The sequence below is a fragment of the Coregonus clupeaformis genome, chromosome 3 (genome assembly GCF_020615455.1).
Source record: "Coregonus clupeaformis isolate EN_2021a chromosome 3, ASM2061545v1, whole genome shotgun sequence".
NCBI lineage: Eukaryota > Metazoa > Chordata > Actinopteri > Salmoniformes > Salmonidae > Coregonus > Coregonus clupeaformis.
In genome coordinates, this window is record NC_059194.1 from 39,612,752 (window position 1) to 39,637,469 (window position 24,718).

General features: G+C 44.8%; 1 protein-coding gene across 1 annotated transcript in view; it reads right to left on the reverse strand.

Annotated features, from left to right (window-relative positions):
* Window positions 1–7,851, reverse strand: part of LOC121545579 (polypeptide N-acetylgalactosaminyltransferase-like 6) — a 66,773-nt gene extending 58,922 nt beyond the window's left edge. The window contains exons 1-2 of the mRNA XM_045208917.1: window positions 7,342–7,851; window positions 6,766–7,046 (exon numbers count right to left, since the gene is read on the reverse strand). Of these exons, the coding sequence (XP_045064852.1) occupies window positions 6,766–6,900 (135 nt within the window). The 5' untranslated portion in view covers window positions 6,901–7,046; window positions 7,342–7,851. The remainder of the gene's footprint in view (window positions 1–6,765; window positions 7,047–7,341) is intronic.
* Window positions 7,852–24,718: the final 16,867 nt, after the last annotated feature.

The following is a 24,718-nucleotide window of genomic DNA, read 5'->3' on the forward strand; positions in this document are numbered from 1 at the left end:
ATGTAACAGAACTGGTCAAAGGCAATAATGTGTCAGATGTGACGCATCACATAAAAGACTAATGGATCATGATGTCCGTATACAAAAAACGACTGTGATTTATAATGTGAAATACATCATAATATCGGTAATAACAGGCTAACAATCACCATGGTGACTAGGTTAATAACTCAAAATGACAATCTGGTGAGCTTCGTCGGTAATTGGGCCCAACAGAAACATCCATCCAATGTCAATTATCTCACCTTGACTGCAGACAAAATGGCACAATCAAACAGTTACAAGCCCAGGCTTCTTTATCCTTTTATGGTTGGCTGGTGTGTTAAACTTCAGCTGCTTTGATTTTGAGTCAAGGGACTGCTTCCCAAATGGCACCCTATTCCCTATATAGTGCACTACTTTTGACCAGGGCAATAAACTAGTGCACTATATAGGGAATAGGGTGCAATTTAGGATGCAGCCTTTGAGTCAGGGGAGGAAACGGGGTGATTCTGATCCTAGGGACTGTTCCCATTCTTCTGTTGCCTGCCACAGAGGATGAGCCTTTTCCCTCAGAGCATATAACGCTGCCGCTCCACTCCGTCTTTCAGAGGATTGGCTGGCTGCTCAGTGGCTCTGAATCACGGAATCAGGAAGGAACTCATGCTCTGGGACCTACTGATCCCAACTAAAGGGTTCTAGACCTTCTTTTCTTGATTTGTTTTGTTTGTATCAAAGGCCTGTAGTATAGGAGCTCAATCTAGAGACCATGGCATCTGATTAAACTAAACCAAAAGGAATCAATAAGATTTACAAGAAAACCAAAGGACATCACCTTGTTCAGTAAAATGGCTGCCAAAAATACCAACACACCGCTAATCTAAAGTTAACACATACCTGCTGAGGCTCCTTTTTTCAGTGGATAAAAAAATTGAATGACCATAGAAATAGAATGACAAGAGAGGACATTGGTCATCAAATTACACTGGTCCAAGGGGCTTTGTTCAATCCACTCATTCTATTTCTATGAGAGGCAACCTCTAAATGGAATGTGAGACAATCTCAGCAGGGTGACTCAGTTTGTATCATGTAGAGGTCAGTGGAGAGAGGAGAGGACGGTCGGTATCGTCCCACATAATGACCACTGCCTGATGTTTCTGTCCCTGTCAACCCGGGACGGAGCTAGAGGGCGACAGGCTGGGTTGGCCTAACGGTAATGAACGGACAAGGCTTCACACTGCCGGGGCCATGCAGTGCCGAAGTGCAATGTTACGCCATGCGGCAATGCAAATCGCGATCAGGCAAATGAGAAAGAGGCAATGACGAGATGCAATCATAAACCGACTCAGGCAGTTTTCACTTCACTCCCCAGCGGCAGAAACAGATTACAAGATGATAGGCGTATATGAAACAGAAGGGACGGGGAGCCTCACGGCTAAACACTATGCAGCTATGGCTACATACAGTACCTTGCAAAAGTATTCAACCCCCTTGGCGTTTTTCCTATTTTGTTGCATTACAACCAGTAATTTAAATTGATTATTTTTTTTAATGTAATGGACAGTCCAATAGTCCAAATTGGTTAAGTGAAATGAAAAAAATTACTTGTTTAAAAAAATTATTGAAAATAACTAACGGAAAAGTGGTGCATGCATATGTATTCACCCCTTTGCTATGAAGCCCCTAAATAAGATCTGGTGCAACCAATTACCTTCAGAAGTCACATAATTAGTTAAATAAAGTCCACCTGTGTGCAATCTAAGTCTCACATGATCTGTCACATGATTTCAGTATATATATACACCTGTTCTGAAAGGCCCCAGAGTCTGCAACACCACTAAACAAGGAGCACCACCAAGCAAATGGCACCATGAAGACCAAGGAGCTCTCCAAACAGGTCAGGGACAACGTTGTGGAGAAGTACAGATCAGGGTTGGGTTATGAAAAAATATCAGAAACTTTGAACATCCCACGGAGCACCATTAAATCCATTATTAAAAAATTGAAAGAATATGACACCACAACAAACCTGCCAAGGTAGGGCCACCCACCAAAACTCACAGACCAGACAAAGAGGGCATTAACCAGAGAGGCAACAAAGAGACCAAAGATAACCCTGAAGGAGCTGCAACGCTCCACAGCGGAGATTGGAGTATCTGTCCATAGGACCACTTTAAGCCGTACACTCCACAGAGCTGGGCTTTACAGAAGAGTGGTCAGAAAAAAACCATTGCTTAAAGAAAAAAATAAGCAAACACGTTTGGTGTTCGCCAAAAGCCATGTGGGAGACTCCCCAAACATATGGAAGAAGGTACTCTGGTCAGATGAGACTAAAATTGAACTTTTTGGCCATCAAGGAAAACGCTATGTCTGGCGCAAACCCAACACCTCTCATCACCCGAGAACACCATCCCATGGTGGTGGCAGCATCATGCTGTGGGGATGTTTTTCATCGGCAGGGACTGGGAAACTGGTCAGAATTGAAGGAATGGTGAATGGGGCTAAATACAGGGAAATTCTTGAGGGAAACCTGTTTCAGTCTTCCAGAGATTTGAGACTGGGACGGAGGTTCACCTTCCAATTGAGAATCTGTGGTGTGACTTAAAGATTGCTGTACACCAGCGGAACACATCCAACTTGAAGGAGCTGGAGCAGTTTTGCTTTGAAGAATGGGCAAAAATCCCAGTGGCTAGATATGCCAAGCTTATAGAGACATACCCCAAGAGACTTGCAGCTGTAATTGCTGCAAAAGGTGGCTCTACAAATTATTGACTTTGGGGGGGGTGAATAGTTATGCACGCTCAAGTTTTCAGTTTTTTTGTGTCTTATTTCTTGTTTGTTTCACAATAAAACATATTTTGCATCTTCAAAGTGGTAGGCATGTTGTGTAAATCAAATGATACAAACTCCCCAAAAATCCATTTTAATTCCAGGTTGTAAGGCAACAAAATAGGAAAAATGCCAAGGGGGGTGAATACTTTTGCAAGCCACTGTAACATGTAGGGCTGGCAAAGAGCTGTAGGTGTTCAATGAGATCATCAAGCCACACAAGCTAAAGAGGATTTGGTGCCATGGTACTCTAACTTCATGCTATAATATTCTGAATGTACACATCACTGGAAAGCGGTTTCAGTCAATCAGCATTCAGGAACCAAACTACCATTGTTATAATAAGTAAAACTTAGGAGACAGCACAGTTATCGCCACCAGCTCCACGAGGGGGCAAAAGGGGGCTTAGTCCCCTCAGTTTTAGTTTTATGTCCCTATATATAAAAAAAGTTACAATTATTGAGTGACAGGTTGGTGCAAAATCTGTATCTCTGTGCGCTGTGTCAGCACAATGGAAAGTCACTGGGGCGGTTAGGTATGATTCCTTTGGGTTTCCATAAAAAGCGGGGAAAAACGCTTCTCATCTGTGGTAGGCTAAGTGAATAATGTGATACGCCTCCAACCTGTAATATTAAGAGTTAGATTTATAAGGGCGGGGTCAAGTTTACCGTTGAAGCTGCTTCACTCAACTCAGCCTCACGCCCCACTACTACAGAGTTTAGTTAGCTTCTTAGCTAGCTGTAAAAAGCGTAAGTGTTATTAGCCTTAGCCTATTTAGCGAGCTTGAACCAGCTAATCTGCCACTGCCACGATGGATATCAGAAATTGGCTTCGCCAAAGTACCCAAACAAAGCCTAGTCGCAAAGGAGAAGGGGACACCTGGCTACTGTGTCAGTGATTGTTAAAAGTTGTGACAGCATTGTGAAGTTCCTCTCTGACATCGAATGCATGCGTTCGTACAACACAGAAGTAAGACTCGAGGCTACAGGGCTGCTAAAGGCGATGATGGACCCCGGCTTGAAGTTTACAGCCACCATGGTGCACAGAATCCTCAGTCTTCTCGATCCACCAAACTAATTTATCCAGGCAAAAGCAACAGATCTTTACACTGGAGTCAAAGTGGCCGCAGTGCGTTGGAGTGCTGAGGTGTGACAAGCTGAGGTGTGACAGCGAGTTCGAAGCCATTTGGGGACAGTTCAGTGCCAGTGGCACTGACGCACCACCAGCTCCAAGCAATTATGACGACGTTATGTAGGTACAAATCTCCAGCAATATGTGATGGACAGTACAGTAGACCAGCAGGACAGAGGAGAAGAGTGTAAAAGACTGTGCTTGGATGCTGTCATTGGTGAAATGTCAGTACGATTCAGCAAACGCAACAGCCAACTGGTGGAGACCCTATGTGCCCTTTGACCCAGAGAGACATGACTTTCTAGATGTGAAAAAGGTGAAACCACTGCTGGATCTAAGCAAAACAAATTTGGTGGAAGCTGAGTTTAGTGTTGCGCTCCAGTTTTTGCAGAATGAAATCGCCCGCTCCGGCTCCAATGAGGACAAATGGACCCCACTTGATGTCCTGCAACGACTCTCTGGGCCTCTCTCCATGCTTACTGCACTGACACATATTGACTTTTAGGGCGTCCACAGCTACATGCGAGAACTCATTTTCCACTTTGACAAACGTGTTCAGTCAGCACAGAAGAACTATGCTACACCCGAGGAAAGCTCAACACCCGAGGAAAGCTCAACTAATCCAACTGGCATTTGAGGGGGATCTTACAAGAAGATTTCGGGGACAGCGTAATGATCAATTACTCAGGAAGTTCCACAGAGCACCAAGGAGGCTGCAACTCCTCTGAAAAGGTAAGAAACAATCTAGCTGGTTGATTTTTATCAAATTCTTGGTGGTATAGCCATTGGTGTAATTTCAGCAAAAACCTATGGTATGAATTGGCTAAATGACTTCCTTAGCCAGAGTATAGGCCTTTAAGTTTGTAGGGTGCTGTCCATGGTGCTGATAGAGTGCATCTGAGATTTTGCACCAACCTGTCACTTCTTGGTCAAAAGCACTCAATGTTCTCTGCATTTTAATTTTTATGTTTTTTGTGGTATAGCGTGATATAAACAGAATTCAATATAATTCCAATGCAAGAACCCAAATGATGCCCCTGGGTATAGCTACATTTACATTTTACATTTTAGTCATTTAGCAGATGCTCTTATTCAGAGCGACTTACAGTTAGTGAGTGCATATATATTTTTATTTTTGTATACTGGCCCCCCGTGGGAATCGAACCCACAACACTGCCGTTGCAAGCGCCATGCTCTACCAACTGAGCTACACGGGACTACATATCGGTATGTTTCATCATATAAATAGATACATTCTATTATGGCTTTCTTGGTAGCCTATTGGTTTTCGTGGTTGTAAACTGTAAATATTGGAAATGTATTTATGGTAGGCTGGCATTGCTTAACTGATTATGTGGGTCGAATTTGATCCACAGAAGTGTATTGTACCATATAACAACGTGTTGCTGAACTCATGAGCGCCATCATTTTCCATGTTTGAAGCGGACCTATAGGCCTATTTGTTTGGCAAGACAGCTGTGCATGGCTGCATCTCACTGTAGGCTATGTTTTGGTTATTTGGATTTCCATTCGCTTTTTGTTTACTGCATTTCTTTACTGTTAAATGTATCTAGCCTAAATATATATTGTGTCATGCCTTTATCGATCTTATATTTTGTTTACTAGGCCTACTTGCTATCGCTGTTTTGTTCTGTTCACATTCATTCGTTCGCATTCGCAGTTGTGTCGGTATTCTAAGCCAAACTGCTACTCAGTATTTTTGTTTGCATGCATGAATAACTAGGCTACTACTTTCAGCATTTTGTTTGCATTATTTTGGTAAGATGGCTGTGTGTTCAGCTGCATTCACATAGGCTGTTTGTAATAGGTGAATTGCTCTATCTATCTTGTAGCCTATATTCATAACCAAAACGGGCCTCGCTTTAATGTGTAGGGCGTTGTCCATGGCGCTGATACAGTGCAGAGGAGATAGGCTACAGATTTCACACCAACCTGTCACTTCAAAAGCACTCAATGGTCATGGAGTCTCGGCATTTGAACTTTATGTTTATTGTGGTATAGCGTGATATAAGCAGAATTTAATATAATTTAAATGTATTACGCCCCAAAATTGTGCCCCTTCGCCGATTTCAACTGCCCCCTTAGTCTCTTTTACCTGGCGCCGGGCCTGCCACAATCACAAAAAAGGTTGACATGTTATCATATTTGGGGGACATTGGCCCAGATGCAAAATAACTTGGGTACAATTTAAACCAGGAACTAAATGTACTCTTACACAGATGTGACTCTTTCGATTGCTTGCCTGCAGCACCTGTTAAAGTATAACGTATGCATACACATCTTTCACCCAAGGAAATTGATAAAAGCATTAAAAACAGCCTTAGGCCTAATCATATTTGTTTTTGCATTTAATGGTTAGAATTTGGCTAACATTAGGCTATATTAACAAAATACTATATATGGTTTTATGCTCTACCTGATAGGCCTAATTTTCTGCAACCAACTGGTGCCCCATACCCATCTAAATCAGTCCTTCAGAGGGGAATAATTAAAATCAGCAATGCAACTGGGCTTCAAGGTCCAGATTTGAATGTACCTAGTATAAAGTTGATGAAAAGACGAATGATGTGTGGGCCTAACTCATGATGCGATAATGATGATTGATGAGCCTTCCTAACACTGTTGCTCAAGCCATGCCTGCGCAGCTTGTTGCCTAATTACTTTTCCCACCAACTCACAATTACTTTACATGAACTTGAAAATGATCAACTTTGTAGCACCAGTTAGTTAGGCTACACCAGTTTGAAATGCGATGAATGTGGTGCTTAAAGTGGCAAAGTCAATGTTATGTGACCTTAGACCTACCTGTTCGCCGGCCTCGTGCGACTTCATCAGGTGTTTCTCCCGGTATAACGACCACAGTCCGACGTTTGGCAGAAATATCAAAGCCACCATGAATACGAAGGCCATTTGCAACACTCGCTTCTGTCTCCTCTTCATCGTGGACACCCAAGTAAGAAGATATAATCCCAATATCTAAAAACGACGGTGTCCGTTCTTCTTGGCACGTGCCACTCCGGTCGAAATATTATTTGTTGTTCGGTTTGCCAAACCACCTTCTGCGGAAGCTGTTGACAAGCGTTCACCTAAAACAAACAATAAAATGTATCAGCATGTAGACCTCTTACTGACATTTAGCCTAGTCGCAAATGCAGAGGACTGAGAAGCCACCATTCCACTAATTTAAACATTTTGCTGCACATAAAAAACACTACCAGTCTAACAGTAGGCTATGCTCTCATAGTTAACAATCACTAAACTAAATGTGTCACTAAGAGATGATGACGATAGTGACACCTTTCAGTTTCAAATAAATAACGGCAGCCCTACTACTTACAGCGGCAAATTGTTCAACAGACTAAACACATTACAATGACTTACTGTCAGTGCGTATTTGCATGTTGCCTCATTTACCGTGATTATTTAGGTCCTTTTCGCCCGCATTTTTGTTATAAATCAAGACAAAAATAGAAGCGCTGAACCGTTTTATCCACGATGCGCACGTGAGGGAATTTCGAGTCGGTCTCGCGCTCTTCATGAATCAGAAAAGCCTTCACGAGCTTCATTTCTCCCACATCCAGGCAGAAATGATGTTCTCCCCTTCTTCTTTCGCAATTTCGCTTCTCAATACCGGGCTTTAGATATTGCGGTTATGGACCACGTGCACTGCGCATTAATGTGGGAACATTCCCACGGCTTGGCGATCCCTTCAAAGGCAAGAGCGAGGTGTGGGATAGGGACAAGGCGCGCCAACGCGACCACATAGCAGTGAATCCGACAGCACTTTGGCACGAAACACAGCGGGCGAGAGAACAAAGCGCAGTGATGCCTTGGACGGCTGGCTGATGCACTTTGGATAGATAGCCTAACAATTCTGCAGTCTGGCATTCAAATGAACGTGTTGATGAAATTCAGAATCTCATCGTGTGCACTGCACTGATACTGAATATTGATAGAGAGGCAGAAATGTCATCACCTGTCAGTACAGGAATAATCAAATGCAGATGATGAACATGGTGCTATGGATTTAAATATAGCACTTTCTGTATATGTCCAAATGTAACATTTAGCAAATTACTGTTTTTTCATAAGATGTGGATTGTGAACTGATCAGCTCAATTTGACCAAGTTTCCTGGGGACCGCTGAAATGGACAACTGATACTCAACTCTACAGTACTAGCTAGCTAGCTACCTTTTGTGACCAATCATATGCTCCCAGACAGTGTTGGCATGTTCTTCTACTATACTTTAAATCAACTTGTTGTGGTGGGGTCACCGCTTTGTTATTATTTGAATCCCCTACAGTGAGGGAAAAAAGTATTTGATCCCCTGCTGATTTTGTACGTTTGCCCACTGACAAAGACATGATCAGTCTATAATTTTAATGGTAGATTTATTTGAACAGTGAGAGACAGAATAACAACAAAAAAATCCTGAAAAACGCATGTCAAAATGTTATAAATTGATTTGCATTTTAATGAGGGAAATAAGTATTTGACCCCTCTGCAAAACATGACTTAGTACTTGGTGGCAAAACCCTTGTTGGCAATTACAGAGGTCAGACGTTTCTTGTAGTTGGCCACCAGGTTTGCACACATCTCAGGAGGGATTTTGTCCCACTCCTCTTTGCAGATCTTCTCCGTCATTAAGGTTTCGAGCCTGATGTTTGGCAACTCGAACCTTCAGCTCCCTCCACAGATTTTCTATGGGATTAAGGTCTGGAGACTGGCTAGGCCACTCCAGGACCTAATATACTTCTTCTTGAGCCACTCATTTGTTGCCTTGGCCGTGTGTTTTGGGTCATTGTCATGCTGGAATACCCATCCACGACCCATTTTCAATGCCCTGGCTGAGGGAAGGAGGTTCTCACCCAAGATTTGACGGTACATGGCGCCGTCCATCGTCCCTTTGATGTGGTGAAGTTGTCTTCTCCCCTTAGCAGAAAAACACCCCCAAAGCATAATGTTTCCACCTCCATGTTTGACGGTGGGGATGGTGTTCTTGGGGTCATAGGCAGCATTCCTCCTCCTCTAAACACGGCGAGTTGAGTTGATGTCAAAGTGCTCGATTTTGGTCTCATCTGACCACAACACTTTCAACCAGTTCTCCTCTGAATCATTCAGATGTTCATTGGCAAACTTCAGATGGGCCTGTATATGTGCTTTCTTGAGCAGGGGGACCTTGCAGGCGCTGCAGGATTTCAGTCCTTCACAGCGTAGTGTGTTACCAATTGTTTTCTTGGTGACTATTGTCCCAGCTGCCTTGAGATCATTGACAAGATCCTCCCGTGTAGTTCTGGGCTGATTCCTCACCGTTCTCATGATCATTGCAACTCCACGAGGTGAGATCTTGCATGGAGCCCCAGGCCGAGGGAGACTGACAGTTATTTTGTGTTTCTTCCATTTGCGAATAATCGCACCAACTGTTGTCACCTTCTCACCAAGCTGCTTGGCGATGGTCTTGTAGCCCATTCCAGCCTTGTGTAGGTCTACAATCTTGTCCCTGACATCCTTGGAGAGCTCTTTGGTCTTGGCCATGGTGGAGAGTTTGGAATCTGATTGATTGATTGCTTCTGTGGACAGGTGTCTTTTATACAGGTAACAAGCTGAGATTAGGAGCACTCCCTTTAAGAGTGTGCTCCTAATCTCAGCTCGTTACCTGTATAAAAGACACCTGGGAGCCAGAAATCTTTCTGATTGAGAGGGGATCAAATACTTATTTCCCTCATTAAAATGCAAATAAATTTATAACATTTTTGACATGCGTTTTTCTGGATTCTTTTGTTGTTATTCTGTCTCTCACTGTTCAAATAAACCTACCATTAAAATTATAGACTAATCATTTCTTTGTCAGTGGGCAAATGTACAAAATCAGCAGGGGATCAAATACTTTTTTCCCTCACTGTATTTCCCCTTTAATTATCAATTTATGTCACTGTGTGACTATTGGTAAATATGGAATAGGAGTATTGGCAGAAACCCCGGCCCTGATGTCCATGAAAAATTGTTTTTTCACTTTGAGTTTTGTATAAGACTCACAATGCAGCGTTTTAAAGCAATGCTAATATTGTTGCTGTGTGCTGCTTACCTTGAGAGTGAGAATTGATCTTGGTCCTCCGTGACTTCAGGATATATTCACAACTCCTTTATAGCCTTCAGAAACTTGAACCGAACACGGCTCAGATGAAATCAGCTTCAAAATAATAGAATCACTTCATGTTTTCCATGAAATGTTGTTCATGTGCAAGGAGTTGCTTTACAGGAGAGAGGAGATTCTCAGAACTTGCTGAAATATTTATTTACTATTGAATCCTGCTTCATCCTTTATAGCATGCGAAAGGAGAGGGAGAGAGTAAAGATTGTATTGGAAAACATGGAGAACAAAGTATTAATCATACTGTGTGTGTGTGTGTGTGTGTGTCAATAATGAGGTTGTAGCCAATTGAACACAGACCACAACCTCAATAATGCATAAATGCAATGGTACAGTACAGTTATTATTCCCCTGTAGCATTGCACCTAGGCACAGAGGTCTAGCAGATTATGTTTTCAGTCTCCATGGCTACCAATAGAGTGGGGTGTGGTTGAGACCATTCTCTGTCAGTACAGACAGAACATGTGCAAGTAATGCACTGAGTTGGTGAGGTCATATTGGCAAGTGTTTGTCCTTCATTGAAGAGAATACCCACCCATACATAAGTGTATGAATGATGTGTGTATGAAGCAGGTGGGTCTATGCACCATAGCACTGTGACAGTTGAAACATGGCATTTGAACTTCTTCCTAACCTTTATCATGATCTCTACTGAATGCTATCAAAGTATATACCCACTATCACTATCATACATTGCCAGTTTATCTGAAGTAAACCTTTAACTGTGATTCGTTAGGCATGGCACTCGTTCAGCTTGATAGTACAGTAGAACCAACCGGATTGTATTAGGAAAGCCGAGGGAATACATGGAGGAAAGATCTGAGAGCTATAGTGACAGCAGAGCGCGTGTAACAAGCACTCTGGACGTGTAGCTAGAACCTCTATACAGCCATGGTTGTTAGGCTCTATTGACTTAAGGCCTGAAGTTCTGCTAGTGTTGGGACTTTGGGATTACAATTTTTACTAACAAGATTGTATCAAGGAAGAAGGAGAAAAAGATGTTGCTTCCAGTCAGTGCCAGTAGGGCTATAGCTATACTGTGGCCCCACCTCTTTTTCCCATCTTCTTTACAGTTTAGTTTGTGAAAGCTGCAGAGAGAGAGGGAGAGGATCCATCCAACAATCAATTTGTCAGATAAGGAGATTTTCCGTTTGAACTCACATTGTTCATTTTTAGAATTAGGAAAAAATTGTACAAAATGCCATGAGATTTTAACAATGAAAGATGCTCTGCAAATTGGTTGCAGCTTCTTATGAGGTATAATTAACGAGGCATACTGCTTATGTCACAATGTCAAATTAAGTATAGGATCAATTATTTCAGAATACACAGAGAGGGAGACTCTATAGGCAATAAATAATACAGTTTTCTCTCTCTCCTCTCTCTCTCTCTCTTTCTCTCTTTGTCTCGCTGTCTCTCTCTTCCCCTCTCTCTCTCTCCCTGTGAAACAAGGTTTTCCATTATAAATGAGTGGTTCAGTATGTTTTCAATGCAGAAAAACACTGCAGCTAGAACATCTTTGGTTCAAGACCTTGGACAGCACTCACTACCAGAGCTCCAGCAGTCTACAGTCTGGCGTCTAGAGTTCCAGGACCGTGGACAGCAACCTTCACCCATGTAAAATGGGCTGCTGTGCTTTCATAACCACAAGGAAAACAATCAACTCGACCCCAGTACAACTAGCACTTAGCAGTAAAGCGTGCTTATACAGATCTTAATTTGATCAGTCTTTTGTTGCTGCAAATTTTCCTGCACAGTAGGAAATGCAAACTTGTGGTCTAGTTTAGTTTTAAAAAGCCTTCTAAAGTTTGTCATCTCCACTTTGAAATTTCTGACTTGATTTGCCCTAACAAAACATTTAGCAACCCCTACAAAAATGTCCATGAATTATAATCCACATAGTAATTCATATTTCCTGTTGCTGCAGGATTATTTTCCTGCTGTAGCAAACTGGCTCAAATTAAGATCCTACATCTGTACCTAGGGCACTGAGTTTCTTCCTGGTCAGTTCACATGGTCAAGGAAAAACTCCAGGCCTTACTTTTAATGCCTGTTATGAGGGCAACACCACACTTAGAACACATCTTATGATAGCAACACTAAGCATACTATCCAATAACACAGCAAGTTCACTACCACTGTGTGTTACAATCCCCTTTCAATTCGCTATAGTGATTTCCGACAGAGAACCCAGGTTAGATATCCCATTATTACCGTACTAGTTTTCATTAGACAGTTAAGATCAGGGGACATAGGTGAAGCATATAATAGCCAGGGAAAAGACTCCCCAGGTGACTTTTATTGCCAGACCCTTGGCTCAGCAGCACTGAGACACGGCACTGTAGTTAGTTCACATTAGCCCCACTCATTGCTAGTGGTGGTAGTTGTATCCATCTTCCCAATTGATTGGCTGATGTAGTACTGCATCTCTATGTCCCTCAAACTCAACTCTGGACCTCGAAGCCAGTTTCACTGCATTTTTTCATTGTTCCCCACTAATCAGGGGCTGATTTAGACCTGAGACACCAGGCGTGTGCAATTAATTATCAGGTAGAACTGAAAACCAATAGGCTCCGGACCTCGTAGGGTAAGAGTTGAGTACCCCTGCTCTATGGCATAGAAAGGTCAGATTAAGATATATGGAAAGATTACTACTGTACTATAAGCCTCGTATTGTACATGACCAAAAGACACCACTTTGTGTGTCTGAAATGGCACCCTTTTCCTATATATTGCACTACTTTTGACCATGGCCCGGCATACGTCTCTGGTCCAAAGTAGTGCACTATGTAGGGAATAGGGTAACATGTCAGTGTCACGGTTCCCTAAGACAGAACCCAGAAGCAGACCAGGACAAGGAGAGTAGAACGAAGGTGAGTGTTTATTACAGATTCAAAAGGTGCAGAATAATCCAGGAGACGGAGCGGGTGGCGGAGATGAGTAGGTGGAGGTGAAGTGGCAGATTAAACGATGGCACGGCAGGGGGTTGGGGTGAAGGTTCCGGGAGAATGACTGTAGACAGAAAAAAACTGAGGTAAGTACAAGGCAGGTCAACAAGGTGCAAAACAACAAAACTAACGCTAGTACTAAGAGGCTGATACGCTGACAAAACATACTGTTAATGGCTAACGATCCGGCAGGGAATGGATGTTAGACCAGAGCCTAAGAAGGGTGATGATCAGGACCAGGTGTGCAGATTGCTGATGGGATGCAGGTGCGGAAATCAAGAGAGCTCCCCGGAGCGTTCCAGCACCCTCGGGAAACTGGAGATCACGAGCAGAACAACTAGACCACAGACAGGACCCGACTCAGACTGCCGGGATCGTTACAGTACCCCCCCTCCGACGAACGCCACCGGGCGGACTCCCCGGAGCGCCAGGATGGAGGCGGTAGAAGTCACTGATGAGGTCAGCATCTAGGATCTGTCGCCGCGGAATCCAACTCCTCTCTTCAGGACCATACCCCTCCCAGTCCACGAGATACTGGAAACCCCGGCCCCGCCGTCTGGAATCCATGATGCGTCGCACCGTGTAGGCAGGACCACCTCCGATCATCCGAGGAGGAGGAGGAGGAGGCGGAGGAGGCAACAGAGGACTGAGGAAAACAGGCTTGAGGCAGGAGACATGAAAGGTGGGATGGACTCTGAGCGTCCTCGGGAGTTTGAGTCGAACTGCCACCGGATTGATCACCTTCTCCACCACAAACGGACCAATGAACTTCGGTAACAACTTCCTAGACTCAGTCCGTAAAGGAAGATCCCGTGTGGCCAACCAGACCCTATCTCCGATGGTGTAGGTGGGAGCGGGGATCCGGCGACGATTCGCCTGGAGCTGATACCGGTCCGAAACTCTAAGGAGTGCCTTTCTGGCCCGATGCCAGGTCCGGTGGCAACGACGAATATGGGCCTGAACAGAAGGCACTGAGAGCTCCTTCTCCTGAGAAGGGAACAAGGGAGGTTGGTAGCCATACAGGCACTGGAAGGGAGACATCCCAGTGGCAGATGTAGGGAGAGTATTGTGGGCATACTCAACCCAAGGCAACTGAGAGACCCAGGAGGTGGGGTTGGAAGAGGCCAGGCAGCGTAGCGTGGATTCCATCTTCTGGTTGGCTCTCTCCGCCTGACCATTAGATTGGGGGTGAAACCCAGATGTGAGACTGACTGTAGCTCCAATGGCCAAACAGAAGGACCTCCAGACAGCAGAGGTAAACTGAGGGCCACGGTCGGAAACGATATCACTGGGCAAACCGTGGACCCTGAAAACCTCCCTAACCAGGATCTCGGACGTCTCCGAGGCAGAGGGAAGCTTGGCAATTGGCACAAAGTGGGCGAACTTGCTGAATCTGTCCACGATAGTCAGAACGACCGTGTTCCCCTCAGAAGCGGGCAACCCAGTGACAAAGTCCAGGGCCAGATGCGACCATGGTCGCCGGGGAATAGGAAGGGGGTGAAGTAGTCCAGAGCTGGGCCGATTGGTACTCTTATTCTGCGCACACACTGGACAGGCAGCAACATAACCCCGAGTATCCTCGGCCATGGCAGGCCACCAAAAACGCTCTGCGAAGAAACGCCATCGTCCGAGCCACGCCAGGGTGACAAGCCATCTTGCTGGCGTGGGACCATTTGAGGACCGCAGGACGAACCGACTCAGGCACAAACAACCGACCGGGTGGACCGTTACGGGACCGGGCTGCGTCCGAAGGGCCGCCATCACCTCCTCCTCAATCTTCCACCTAACAGCTCCCACGACGCAGTTCCGGGGGAGAATTGTCTCGGTCTTGGACCCACTCTCCTCCGTCTTGGAGAACATCCGAGACAAGGCGTCCGCCTTGCCGTTCTTAGATCCAGGTCGGAACGTCAGGGAAAAATTGAATCGTCCGAAAAACAACGACCACCTGGCCTGACGGGAGTTGAGACGTCTAGCCGATTGCACGTAAGCAAGATTCTTGTGGTCAGTCCAGACAATAAACGGTTGCTCCGCCCCCTCCAACCAGTGGCGCCACTCCTCCAAGGCAAGTTTCACCGCGAGAAGCTCCCGGTTACCCACATCGTAATTCCTCTCCGCAGGCGAAAGGCGACGAGAGTAGTAGGCGCAGGGATGGAGTTTACTGTCCGTGGAGCATCGCTGCGACAGGATGGCGCCAACTCCCACATCAGACGCGTCCACTTCAACGACGAACTGACGGGCCGTGTCCGGTTGAGAGAGAATCGGTGCGTTGGTGAATCGCCTCTTCAAATCCAGAAACGCTCGATCCGCCTCCGGATTCCACTTGAAGCTCCTGATACTGGAAGTCAAGGCAGTTAACGGAGCGGCCACACGGCTGTAATCCCGGATGAATCTGCGGTAAAAATTCGCAAACCCCAAAAATCTCTGGAGCTGCAATCTCGTACCGGGCTGGGCCCATTCCAGAACCGCTCTAACCTTCTCCTGGTCCATCCTAATCTCTCCCCTGGAGATGATGTACCCGAGAAAGGATGTTGTGTGGGCGTGAAACTCGCACTTCTCGGCCTTCACGAACAGGCGATTCTCCAACAATCGCTGCAGAACCTGCCGGACATGCTGGACGTGGTCGGAAGGTTCCTTCGAGAAGATCAGAATGTCATCCAGATAAACAAACACAAAGAGACCGATCATATCTCTCAGGACGTCGTTCACCATACTCTGGAATACCGCTGGAGCATTGGTCAGTCCAAACGGCATCACCTGATACTCGAAGTGACCCATCGGTGTATTGAAACCCGTCAACCACTCGTCTCCCTCTCTGATCCGGACCATGTGATACGCATTGCGTAGGTCTAGCTTAGTGAACACCGTAGCACCCTGTAAGGAGTCGAAGGCAGAACTCATCAAGGGCAGGGGATACTTGTTCTTGACCGTGATGTCATTCAACCCCCGATAATCAATACACGGTCGAAGAGAGCCATCCTTCTTACCCACAAAGAAGAATCCTGCCCCCAGGGGTGATGACGAGGGACGAACGAGACCAGCCGCTAGGGACTCCTTGATGTAGGTCTCCAAAGCCTCACGTTCAGGTCGGGAGATACTGTATAACCTTCCCTTGGGGTAGACAGCTCCAGGGAACAGGTTGATGGCACAATCATATGGTCGGTGGGGAGGGAGTGACAGAGCCTTCTGCTTACTGAACACTTCCCCCAAATCGTGATATGTCTCGGGAACCAGGGACAAATCTGGGGGTTTAGCCTCAATCACCTGACTGGGAACCGAATGGGGACAGGCAGTCTTGAGACAGTTAGCATGACAATCAAGGCTCCAACTTCGTTACCTTGCCCGTCACCCAATCGAACGTGGGATTGTGTTCCTTCAGCCAGGGGTATCCAAGGACCAGAGGAACATGGGAAGACGGCAGAATGAAGAATGAAATCATCTCCGAATGATTCCCGACAACAGCATCTTAACCGGTTCAGTCCTCATCGTGATACGTGCCAGACTACTGCCGTTCAGAGTGGTCGCTTCAATGGCTTCCCGGCAATTGCTCCTTGGAAAGCCCCAGCTGTTCCACCAACTCGGCATCAAGAAAGCTTCCATCGGCACCTGAATCGACAAAAGCGTTAATCGCTAAGCTCTGATTCCTGTTCACAAGGGTAGCCGGGAAACGGGGTCTGACAGAGGTACTGAGAGGTTGAAACTGGCTCGCTAAAAGTCCTCCCAACTTTAGCGAGCCGGGCAGTTTGACGACCGCCGGGAACAAGTGGAGATGTAATGTCCCGAGCTACCACAGTAGAGGCAACAGTTGGTCTTACGTCTATGTTGACGCTCCTCCTTGGTTAACCCGTGCCGCCCCACTTGCATGGGTTCAGAATCGGGAGAGAGAACCTCTCCACTAATCCTTTGTGGTGGAGAATGATCGACGTGTTCTGGTCCACCACCCGACCCGACTGGGAACTGAGAAGCTGATCGATTGGACGGACCCCATTGCTTCTCCCTCCTTCGCTCTCGGACTCGATTATCCACCCGAATAGACAAGGCTACCAAGCTGTCCAGGTCACTAGGCTCCGGATAGGAGATCAACTCATCCTTGAGCTGCTCCGACAGACCCTGGTAAAAGGCCGCTTGCAGAGACTCCTCATTCCACCCACTCTCCACAGCCAACGTCTTGAACTCGATCACGAAGTCGGCCACGCTGCGAGTTCCTTGGCGAAGCGAAAACAGGCGCCTAGCTGCGTCCCTCCCTCGGACGGAATGGTCGAAGAGCTTCCTCATCTCGGCCGTGAACCCCTGGTATGAAGCCATGCAGGGATCCTGTCGTTCCCAAACGGCTGAAGCCCACTCCAGCGCTCGACCACGCAGCAACTCAATCACAAAGGCTATCCTAGCCTTGTCTGTGGCATAAGAGTAGGGCTGTAGATCGAACACTAATCCACACTGCATAAGGAAGGAACGGCATCTTCCCAGCTCCCCCTCATATTTATCCGGCGTCGGAACCTTGGGCTCACGGAAGGACACAGCTCCAGAAGCGGCAGGCGAGATGGGTGAAACCGGTAGTGGATCCTCCACCGGAAACTTCGCGTTGGTTCTGGACCTCCGTCAGACCGGTAGAAAGGTTCCGAACTGACAACGCGATCTCCTGTAGTGCCGTGCTATGTTGTCCCAACATCTTCTCCTGATGGGAAATGGCATGGCGAACAGAGTCCAGATCCGCTGGGTTCATTAATGGCCGGATCGTTCTGTCACGGTTCCCTAAGACAGAACCCAGAAGCAGACCAGGACAAGGAGAGTAGAACGAAGGTGAGTGTTTATTACAGATTCAAAAGGTGCAGAATAATCCAGGAGACGGAGCGGGTGGCGGAGATGAGTAGGTGGAGGTGAAGTGGCAGATTAAACGATGGCACGGCAGGGGTTGGGTGAAGGTTCCGGGAGAATGACTGTAGACAGAAAAAAACTGAGGTAAGTACAAGGCAGGTCAACAAGGTGCAAAACAACAAAACTAACGCTAGTACTAAGAGGCTGATACGCTGACAAAACATACTGTTAATGGCTAACGATCCGGCAGGGAATGGATGTTAGACCAGAGCCTAAGAAGGGTGATGATCAGGACCAGGTGTGCAGATTGCTGATGGGATGCAGGTGCGGAAATCAAGAGAGCTCCCCGGAGCGTTCCAGCACCCTCGGGAAACTGGAGATCACGAGCAGAACAACTAGACCACAGACAGGACCCGACTCAGACTGCCGGGATCGTTACAGTCAGACCTAGACACTGTTTTTGATACTTGTATTATGTAATAGAATACTATTGACTGTATGTGTTTAGTGATTTCATTTCTGGCATATCTTCATATAATGCTTATCTTCCTAAATAGCTTCTCTTGTGAGTAAACAGAATTATAGTTAACAGGGTAAACACACTGTTCTAATCTGATCTGATTACTTTGAACCATAGATTTTGTTTGGAGCTGATGTATTGTAATTTGGAAACTCCACAGGATCTTCAAATGAGAGCACCATCTGTCTAAAAGGGTTGAAAACAAACCCTCCTGTTCTCCTCACTCACTGGCCAAACACATACACACACGCACACACACCTGCTCACAAACACACATGCTCACACATGATCACGCACGCTCACAAACAACACACACACACACACAGAGACACACAGACACACACACACACACAAGTATATATTTATATACACCCTTGCACACGCATACACACACACTCATACACACAACCGAGCTACTTTGAGAAATAATTTAGTCTCATGACTTACGATGGCTCTTTTTTATTGCGATGGCACCTTTTTCATCGTAATTACTACAGTGTAGCATATCCATCAAACCAACTGACTACAGCATATTGTGTCGGGCTAGAGTAAGCCATCTACATCCAAAGGCAATTTAATGGAACAAATTAAACATTTGAGATTACTCAGAGAAAAAAAGTGACTTAATATCCTTTCCAAGGTGAAAAGTGTATGATATCTGCTTGATTGCTTTATAGTGTCACTCTGATATACTGCAGAGCAAAAAAAGCAATTACCTTACTTTGCTGATTTTAAAACACGAGCAAAAAAACTGACAGGAGAAAAAAAGTGTTTTTGATCTATTGAAAGCTCACGGTAATGTGGCAACCAAAATGGTCTTTGATGTGAATGTTAATAGCTTTCCACTGGTTAACTCTCCAAAGGTTACAGTTATCTCTCGCTCACACAAGATACATTTGTCAACCTTTGATCCCAGAGATATTCATAACATGAATCAGTGGTTGCGTCCCAAATGGCACCCTATTTCCTATATAGTGCACTAGCTTTGACCAGAGGCCCCACACTATTTACTATATAGTGCACATTTGACTTTTTTTATGTCACTTTTGAACAGGGCCAGTCTGCACTATATAGGGAATAAGGGTGCCATTTCAGATGCAGCCTATACAGTGCCTTGCAAAAGTATTCATCCCCCTTGGCGTTTTTCCTATTTTGTTGCATTGCAACCTGTAATTTAAATGGATTTTTATTTGGATTTCATGTAATAGACATACACAAAATAGTCCAAATTGGTGAAGTGAAATATGTATAACGGAAAAGTGGTGCATGCATATGTATTCACCCCCTTTGCTATGAAGCCCCTAAATAAGATCTGGTGCAACCAATTAGTCACATAATTAGTTAAATAAAGTCCACCTGAGTGCAATCTAAGTCTCACATGATCTGTCACATGATCTCAGTATATATACACATGTTCTGAAAGGCCCCAGAGTCTGCAACACCACTAAGCAAGGGGCACCACCAAGCAAATGGCACCATGAAGATCAAGGAGCTCTCCAAACAGGTCAGGGACAAAGTTGTGGAGAAGTACAGATCAGGGTTGGATTATAAAAAATATCAGAAACTTTTAACATCCCACGGAACACCATTAAATCCATTATTCAAAAATGGAAATAATATGGCACCACAACAAACCTGCCAAGAGAGGGCACCCCACCAAAACTCACAGACCAGGCAAGGAGGGCATTAATCAGAGAGGCAACAAAGAGACCAAAGATAACCCTGAAGGAGCTGCAAAGCGCCACAGCAGAGATTGGAGTATCTGCCCATAGGACCACTTTAAGCCGTACACGCCACAGAGCTGGGCTTTACGGAAGAGTGGCCAGAAAAAAGACATTGCTTAAAGAAAGAAATAAGCAAACACGTTTGGTATTCGCCAAAAGCCATGTGGGAGACTCCCCAAACATATGGAAGAAGGTACTCTGGTCAGATGAGACTAAAATTGAACTTTTTGGCCATCAAGGAAAAAGCTATGTCTGGCGCAAACCCAACACCTCTCATCACCTGAGAACACCATGTTTTTATTCGGCAGGGACTGGGAAACTGGTCAGAATTGAAGGAATGGTGAATGGGGCTAAATACAGGGAAATTCTTGAGGGAAACCTGTTTCAGTCTTCCAGAGATTTGAGACTGGGACGGAGGTTCACCTTCCAGCAGGACAATGACCCTAAGCATACTGCTAAATCAACACTTGAGTGGTTTAAGGGGAAACATTTAAATGTCTTGGAATGGCCTAGTCAAAGCCCAGACCTCAATCCAATTGAGAATCTGTGGTATGACTTAAAGATTGCTGTACACCAGCGGAACCCATCCAACTTGAAGGAGCTGGAGCAGTTTTGTCTTGAAGAATGGGCAAAGTGAATGTTTATCATGCTGTGTTTACAACCCTGTGCTCTGTGGATGACATACACAATGAGTTATTTTAATTTGAATGCTGCAATAAACTAAATGCCAGGCCTGGGGCTAATTAAGAAATGTGACAAATGGGCGTTCATCTGAAAATAACTCGATAAATTGTCTGCCTCAGGGTACATGCTTGTGTCAAGATTGTGAATTCATGCTACATTTTCGGTGCTCGGCACCCCAACTCCTGCTGACCCTGACCTAGTTGTTATGTTTGATGGGATGTGTCATTGATCAACTCTGTGAGTAAGTGGTGTAGGGGAGGTTGGCTGATTAGTTATTTTTCAAACGCATACACACTCGCAGGCAGGCACACACACATGCATACACACACACCACACACACACACAAATACGATCTCTCTTTGCATAGATTAACAATTCGCTTGATCTAATCTGACATCTGTTTTATGGTTGATTACGCATCCTGTAGGTATCACTACGCTGTTAAACTCAACACAGACTGTGCATGAAAGTTACATTCATCTATATCTGATCTAATGCATGTGCCTCTGCATTATAATAATTTAATGGGAAGTTACTTTAAAGAACCATGATCAGTTCAACTGTGTGGTAAAATATGTATGAGACGTTGTCTGCGTCCCAAATGGCACGCTAATCCCTATGGGCCCTGGTCAAAAGTAGTGCACTAAATAGGGAATGCCATTTGGGATGCAACCCTTTGATTTTTATCTGCAAATCACCACTGGAAAAGACCCATGGCCAAGCATAAACTGTGTTCATTACTCCATTCTTTGAAGTGGAAATTCATGGAGCTATATATCCTGAAAGCATAACGCATCTCACAAAGGCAATCAAATGTATTCCTTAAACTAATCCAACCCATATGGGAAATAGAAGGTCATTTCTTATAGGGAAGTGTATTAGTTGAGGTATTGACTTTTCAACATCAACCTGAGAGAAATGTTCATTAATGCCAGCTGTCTCACACACACACACACACACACACGCACACACACACACACACACACACACACACACACACACATACTGTACACACACAGTTACTAATATGGATAAATGGCCTCCGAACACAGAGGATACCCAGAGGTTATATTTGTCTCCCCTCTACTATAAATCTACTATAATTCAACAGTGGATGAATCATCTATCTGTATGTTATTCCAGGCCTGCTGTCAGGTCACATAGCAATGTAAGCAGCACGGATAGGCCTGGGTTGGTTGGTTCAGGCCGTTCGCTATGGTACTCAAAGATCACACACACACACACACAGGGCGAGCAATGATGGGAGAGCATCCTTAATCCCTCATGACTGGGTACCTAGGATTTACTCTCACGGTTGTTAACCTGACACCAATACACCGCAACACAACGCACCTTTATTCAGCTGTTAACCTGACACCAATACACCACAAAACAACGCACCTCTATTCAGCTGTTAACCTGACACCAATACACCACAACACAACGCACCTCTATTCAGCTGTTAACCTGACACCAATAAACCACACCACAACACACCTCTATTCAGCTGTTAACCTGACACCAATACACCACAAAACAACGCACCTCTATTCAGCTGTTAACCTGACACCAATACACCACAACACAACGCACCTCTATTCAGCTGTTAACCTGACACCAATAAACCACACCACAACACACCTCTATTCAGCTGTTAACCTGACACCAATACACCACAAAACAACGCACCTCTATTCAGCTGTTAACCTGACACCAATACACCACAACACAACGCACCTCTATTCAGCTGTTAACCTGACACCAATACACCACAACACAACGCACCTCTATTCAGCTGTTAACCTGACACCAATACACCACAACACAACGCACCTCTATTCAGCTGTTAACCTGACACCAATAAACCACACCACAACACACCTCTATTCAGCTGTTAACCTGACACCAATACACCACAAAACAACGCACCTCTATTCAGCTGTTAACCTGACACCAATACACCACAACACAACGCACCTCTATTCAGCTGTTAACCTGACACCAATAAACCACACCACAACACACCTCTATTCAGCTGTTAACCTGACACCAATACACCACAAAACACTCATTCAGCTGTTAACCTGACACCAATACACCACAACACAACGCACCTCTATTCAGCTGTTAACCTGACACCAATAAACCACACCACAACACACCTCTATTCAGCTGTTAACCTGACACCAATAAACCACACCACAACACACCTCTATTCAGCTGTTAACCTGTCTAGGTTGACATGGACATGGAGGCAGACTGCACCGTCTTACTACATTACTTATGCTGTTTGGAATTGGGATCTGTTGTTTGGAATAGCTATGTGGTTATGGAGGCTATAAAGGGTTTTTAGACTAGAGGATATGGCTTCAATCGTGTTTGATGTAGAGATGTATGTGTGTATGTACACAGTAAATCAAGGAGAGTTGAAATCACTGGAGTTATCTTAACCCTCAAAAGAGTGATATGCTCCCTGGAGTTAGTGTTGATAACTGGAGTTGATTGGGACTGAGTACTTTTAACTCCATAAAGAGTAACCAGAGACAGGGATATAAACTATGGAGTATCCACAGATGTGGGAGGGCCATCATTGTCATATTTCCCAGCATGCTCTATTGCATTTATTTTGTTTGAATTGTTTATTTGAATATCTGTGTTTTCACATGTACTGTACATTGATTGTTTTTTATCTTATGCTGCTACATAATGATATGTAACATACATTTTCCTAAACTAATCGAAACTGTAAGTGGTTGGATTTATTGCAAATGTTACTGAGAAGGCTGTTCCAGTTTACATGATGTAGGTAGTCTGTAGCAACAGTACAACAGTGAATTCTGAATGTAAGTTGTGGGTGATGTGAAATTGCTGGACATCCTCCCTCTTAAATGGATACCAATAGAGATTGGAGGTCACTTTGCAAGCCATCATAATATGACACATTAAGAAATATGTAAATGAGACTTTACAACCTTACACCTCAAATGGGACCATATAAGCCCCAAAATAGTGTTGAGTTTGGGTCCATAGGAGTTGAATTAACTATTGCGATTATATTGAACAACACTGCAGAGAGTGACAAAAGTAACAGAGATATTTTCAATTAATACTGTACAGCAGGAATCATCAACTAGATTCAGCCACGGACCGATTTTTTCTTGAGCAGATGGTTGGGGGGCTGGAACATAATTACAAATAATTTGTAGACTGCAAATTGACCACAGGAAGCCCAAACAGATAAAATGTATGACTAAAACATAATCATTTCAAACCTTGCTTACATTTGTATACGATCACGTGTCTCTCTGTTATGCGTGGGAATACTTGCGAACAGATTTCTTAAATTAAAATCACTTGGAGCTGATTTCCTGGTGTTTTTACAGTCTTTTATGTCAAACAATGAACATTTAAAGAAAAGTTCTTAAAAAGTGTTTTGCTCAGAAAACTTGAGGGGTCAATTAAAACCACCCACATTTGGCCCGCGGGCCGCCAGTTGGGGAACCCTGCTGTATAGAGTAAAACGCAATGACGCAGAGTTAAATGTCAACACTAAATTCAGCATTGTCAAGGCGTGCTGAAGGTGGGTGTGGTGTATGAATCATGCGCAGGACGCAGAGGCTCAGTCCAAAGGCTTTAGTGCAATATATATCAAAGACGGAAGCACAATAAGCCCGAAGGCGAATACACGGCGCACACAGGCGACAAAACAAACGGCGCACAAACATGTGCAACATAACCTCTCCAAAACACTGGAGGGAAAAAGTAGCTCCAAACACGAAACAGAAGCGCAATCACACACAACGACGAGCACACACAACGAGAACTAAATAGGACACTAACGAGGACTAACAAGACACAGGTGTACAACATCCAGACAAAACCAAACGAACATGAAACATAGATCGGTGGCAGCTAG